This window comes from Galeopterus variegatus, unplaced genomic scaffold (assembly GCF_000696425.1).
Source record: "Galeopterus variegatus unplaced genomic scaffold, G_variegatus-3.0.2 Scaffold1289, whole genome shotgun sequence".
Taxonomy (NCBI): Eukaryota; Metazoa; Chordata; class Mammalia; order Dermoptera; family Cynocephalidae; genus Galeopterus; species Galeopterus variegatus.
In genome coordinates, this window is record NW_007727400.1 from 348851 (window position 1) to 354772 (window position 5922).

The 5922-nt window shown below is 34.9% G+C and overlaps 1 protein-coding gene across 1 annotated transcript in view; it reads right to left on the reverse strand.

The window, feature by feature from the left end:
- Positions 1 to 5922, reverse strand: part of ZFC3H1 (zinc finger, C3H1-type containing) — a 61584-nt gene that overhangs the window by 33196 nt on the left and 22466 nt on the right. Inside the window, exons 4-6 of the mRNA XM_008576106.1 lie at positions 4544 to 4742; positions 4061 to 4284; positions 1768 to 1891 (exon numbers count right to left, since the gene is read on the reverse strand). Of these exons, the coding sequence (XP_008574328.1) occupies positions 1768 to 1891; positions 4061 to 4284; positions 4544 to 4742 (547 nt within the window). The remainder of the gene's footprint in view (positions 1 to 1767; positions 1892 to 4060; positions 4285 to 4543; positions 4743 to 5922) is intronic.

Here is a 5922-nt window from a genome sequence, read left to right on the forward strand (position 1 = left end):
GGCCCGGTGGCGCACTGCGCTAGTGCGCCGCTTGGGAAGCGCGGCGGCGCTCCCACCCGAGGGGTCGGATCCCACATACAGACCGGTTCCCGCTCACTGGCTGAGCAAGGCGCGGGGGCAACACCGAGGGTTGCGATCCCGTTGCCGGTCCCAGTCCGGTACGGGGGCAACACTGAGGGTTGCGATCCGTTGCCGGACACGGAAAAAGACAAAAAAAATATATATATATATAAATATCTGTAGTTAATATGGCAAGAAGTTAAAATTTCACAAAGCTGAATGGAGACTATGTTCTCTGTATAATTTTTTTTTTTTTTTTTTTTGTCTTTTTCCGTGTCCGGCAACGGATCGCAACCCTCAGTGTTGCCCCCGTACCGGACCGGGGACCGGCAACGGGATTGCAACCCTTGGCGTTGCTCCCGCGCCTCGCTCAGCCAGTGAGCGGGAACCGGTCTGTATGTGGGATCCGAACCCTCGGGTGGGAGCGCCGCCGCGCTTCCCAAGCGGCGCACTATCCAGTGCGCCACCGGGCCGGCCCCTCTGTATAATATTTTACAAAATTATTTCAAAAGTACAGATCATAAAATTATTTTATAGAAATACAGAGTATTAATAATATTGTCAATACTTGGAAATTATAATGATCATCTCCAAGACCTGAAAATAAGAAAGTTAAAGACTGACCAAAGAAGAGTTAAATTATGAAATCAAAACATAATAAAATCTGAGATTATCGAACAGCAGCCTAAAACCATAACCTGAAAATGAGCACTTTTGGTAAACATTACCCAAACATATGTATTTTGCTTTGTCTCTAGTCTAGACACACCAAAGCAAGATTCCAGTTTTGATTTGGTCTCACAATACGACCACAAGTAGAATTACACTAATTATATGGTCTTTCAAGTGCAGTGATGTGCTACAGAACAGCGTTTCAGCCAACATCAGACTGCATATAAAACAGTGGTTCTGTAAGATTATAAGGGAGCTGGAGGTGTGTAGTAGGCTATATGATTCAGGTTTGTGCAAGTACACACTCTATGATGTTCACACAACAATGAAATAGCCTAACACCACATTTCTCTGAATGTATCCCTGTCATTAGTGATACATGATTGTACTCCAGTTCCTGGAATGCCAAGGCATTCTGTTATCTGCCTCAGTCTTATGTATTTTAAATTAGTGAGAAAATAGGTCTGTCACAGCCAATCACCCCTGAATATCAACAAAAGCAAGTGTCTGTCCTTTAAACATAAGGGTTACATTCTAGACTATGCAGCCTAAAGTAGGCAAAGCCCTGACCAGTTCTAATCAGCCTTTCCTGAGATACCACTAGTATTACTTTCCATCTCCAAATTCCCACAAAGTATGATCACTGGAAGGAGGGAGAAAGCCAAAAAGCGAAAAAGATCTTTCTTTTTTGAGTGAAGCAGAATATAAAGATCAAGGGTTTGTTACTGTTTTTTAAAGAGCAGTATTCCCATCTTTCCCACAATCTTCACTTTTTAAATCAAACAGTTAACAGAATTTAAACAATGCTCTCTTATGTAAAGTCTACCGAAAAAGAAACATTCGCAAATAAAGCTTAATATTATACATTTGAGGTTTGCTCTCTGTTTATAACACTAAACAATGTCTATAGTTGTACAATCCATCAGTAAATTTCACTTTCCATTACATGTTTCTTTCAAGGTTTTGGATAGCTTAATGACCATTTCTCTATTTAATAACAGTGAATACACAAATGTTTCAAGATTTGGCTCATACCTGGAGAACTGGTTTCACTGTCTGTATCCATAGCAACTTCTTCATAGTTATCATATTGATAAATGCCTCCTCCACTATCAGTAGGTTGCTTTTCTAAAGATCGCCTCAGGTCAGGATCTGAAGACTAAGACGACATGTTTTTTTTTAGTTTCAAAGCATTTTCTGTCTTAGGCTATTCTCAGGCTACAATCACAAAAGAACTGATAGTTTTCTTCCAAGGAACAGTATCAAAAATCACGGCGATTCAGTTAGACCTGCTTATCACATCTGATTTGGGAAATTCAGTTTACATGACAGCTACACTGCGGTTGACATTTTACAACTCTATCACCAGACAGAAAATGGAATCTCACAAGTAATCTATTTATACAGATGAAATCCCCCATAGTTAACTGAGCCACTAAATAATTAGCTATTCCTCTATAAAATGACACTGAGCTCTTGAATACTTATGGCTTCTGTATGATTACACAACTAGAGGAATAAATGTATATTTTATGTCACCAAGACTACTTGTATTTAGAATATTTCAAAATAATCCAATAACACTTTAATTATGAATAAATTAATGATACTTGAAAACTATAAATTCTTGGTTCATATGTTTCTGTACTGTATGTTGTTTCCCTTTTTACTTCTTACAATGTTTTACTCACATAGACAGTTTATAACAAACTAAAAACTAGCAAAACCTATCCAGATGGAGATAAAAAAGAGTAATGTGCAAATAATACATTATTTATCTCTAGAAAAAGATTCCATCAAAGTGCTTTTAAATAGTTCAAAGTATGAATATTTATAATATTGCTTGCTTCAGCAAACCTAACTGCTGACTCTCTCCAATTAAAGAACTCTTACTCGTAAGTAGAAAGCCTTCTGAGCATAGGAATCTCCACGTCCTAGCCCTGGAGAACATAATTCAGGAGATCTGAAGCGGGGTCCAGGAAAAGGCAGGTGGTTCTGACCTGCAGCTGGGATTGTGAACCCCTGCTCTAAAAGCTGGTCATTTTGTGAGCACCAGTTACATGGCAGCAAAAACAGTAAGTCTAGTAGACAGTATCTTATTGTTAGGTGTTCATATAGTTAAGTTATGCACAACCCATTAGTTTTAGGCCTCTACTTAAAATTATCACATTTTAAAGATAAAGTGATAATTATGCTCAAGGCCCCCCAGAGGTGTGGGTCACCTGCATTTTTTGAGGTTCCCAGTGGATAAAAAGAAAAAAAAAAAATGAAGACATTCTAAAATAGTATATAAAAAATTGTGGTTTATTTCTTTCAACTGCAATGTAATATATCTTACAATGTCAAATTTTTCTATTCACAATATACTCAAGATTTACAAAAAATATTAATTTTACAGTGCACTACAGTGGTACAGTGGCACAAGTTTAGAGTTATATAATGATGACTTTTTACTTTTCATCTTTATCAGTATATCTCAGTGACTATATATACCTCTTTTGAAGACAACATCAAAAATACAAAATTGAAACAGTTAATGTGAGGCTTAGGCCAAAGGACTTTCCTTTGTAATCTGCTCTAATATGGACATTCTCCCAAACTGAAAAGTAAATTAAAATAATAACATAATTCACCCGAAAAGAAAAGAAAACTTACTCTTTATTATTCCTCTATTCTTCATTAGTACATTCACAAGTGTATTCTTAAAACTCAAAATTCCAAAAACTCTTGTCACGGATAATAGCACTAGATCAATATTAAATCTCCACTTTACTTCCTGACACCATCCATAAAAGACAATGATTCACTCATTGACTGTCAATGATTTACACATAGTAAATGCTCAATGGCTAAATACAAAACAGCCACATGCACTAAGGTTATTACTATATCATGATCTAACATTCTTTAAAATAGTCCATAGCAATCAATCGTGACATGATTCTCATTCCACATTACAAAATAATAAAAAACTAATAAAATTCTGCCCCTATACTTAAGACACAGCCATTTTCAGAAAAATTCCTCACCACAGCTTAGGAATACTACTTTCTTCTAAATAGAAAATAATAAAAAACCTAAAAGTAATCTTTGCTAACCATAATTTTAGTCTCTCTTTCATTTCTTCTATTTCTAACACCTGCAGTAATAAAAGATTCACTCCTAATTATAACCTACCATCCTTTCCCCCAAGAGTTATTTACATAATAAGCTCCATTAAACAAAAGATATTTATAGTTTTTCAGCGTTGACTGTTATCTATGAAATAAGACTATAAGAGCACTAAAATTTAAGTAATGTTTTGATTTTGCATTTTTGCATTTCTTACTTTACTTCTTGATCTCCTCTTTCCACCAACCAATTTCATGAATCGATTATACTGTTCTTCCTGATTTGAGAGATCTCGAATTTTTCTGATTTCTTCTTCTCTTTTCCTTCTCTCTTCTTCTTCAGCTTGTTTCCGTTGATCCTCTTCTTTCTGTCTTTCCTGTTCTTTTTGTTGTTGTAGTTTCTTCCATGCCTTTGTTTGCTGTTTCCGCAGTGCTTGTTTAGCTTTCAATAAAAAATACAGAAAGATTAGTACCTGTTATAGTTATAATTTTATAGGGGTTAAAAGAAAATAGAATTTTAAAAATTATTTTCATTACCACTGAGTCATCTATAAAGTTGCTCCTCTAAGTTCTGTTTATATAGGATTGTCCTCCATTTTAGGGACGTATAATCTCCCAAACTCAAAAAACTTTCTGAATTAAAATCTGAAAACTATACTGATATATAAATTTAATTAAAAGAATCTAACAGAAATAATCACCTGTAGTGCTAACTTTTTTGGCCGAATGTGTTTTTGTACTGGTTTTAACTTTTTGCTGTATGGTTTTCATCTTAGTCAATTTTTCTTTGCTTTCTTTCATCACCTGCTGTTCTTTTTGTTGCCATTTTTTACTGGCTGACTGAAGGGCCAAAAGACGAAGCTGTAATTCAGATAGCTCCTCTTCATCTTCACCAAGTTTCTTTAAAACCAAGAAAAAACAGTTAAAATTTTAAAATTCTATTATTTAACCTTAAACATTTCACCAAGCCAAATCTTTTATAAGAGCAGAATGTAAAGTTAGTTTTGGGCTGGCCAGTTAGTTTAGTTGGTTAGAGTGCACCAAGGTCAAGAGTTTGGATCCCCCTACTGTACAGCCAACAACAAAAAAAAAAAATTAAAGTTACTTTTAAGACAAATATTTAAAAGGCAAATAAAAATAAAATAAGGAAATTAATTTACTTACTACAGCCCAAGATCCTACTTTAATTCCTATAATACAAATAGAATATCAATCTGTGGATACATGTAAAGACATAAAGTTGGAGGGAAAGAGTACAACTGACAGAACAGGATAATGCAAAAAAGGGAAGTTAGTTTAGCATTTAATGGGACTTCTCAAACCTGAAAGAGTAAAAATCTGACAGCAGCAAATGTAAGAAGAAATCAAGAACCCAGGAGAGGTAAAGAAAGAATGAAGTGGTTCTATACTCATATAATTTACTAGCTTCACTAGTAACATACAGAACAGATACACTGAATGTCAAGATCCAAATTTGCCTATTTTTATACACATTTTTTAATCCTTTAAATTAATGTTGAAGGAAAAATATCTATAGATTTGCTTATATTTGAATATTATGTGTTCTAAAGCTACAGATATCTATCTGAATATTAAAATTTCTCGAACACCCAAGATTTCTTCAGGAAAGCTAAAACAGGAATATATGTTAAAAGCAGACGTTTGAGAACTTTCTTCCAATTGAAATAACTTCTTAATTTTTTCATTCTATCTTTCTTGAGATAATTTGAACAATTAATCTATTCTCCACATTTCAGTTAAAATACAAGTGAAAACGTCAGGCTCCCTAAGCAGAAGTTCTTAATTGGAGTCTATGGGTTGGGGGGTGAGAAGGGAGGTGTCCTTTGGCCTCGCTATTCCTGAAGTTAAATGCAAAACTGTATGTTTTTCATTTATGCGTCTATACCAACAGGGAGGGAAGAGTCTAAGATTCTAAAAGGATCTAAAGCTACAGATATCTATCTGAATATTAAAATTTCTCGAACACCCAAGATTTCTTCAGGAAAGCTAAAACAGGAGTATATGTTAAAAGCAGACGTTTGAGAACTTTCTTCCAATTGAAATAACTTCTTAATTTTTT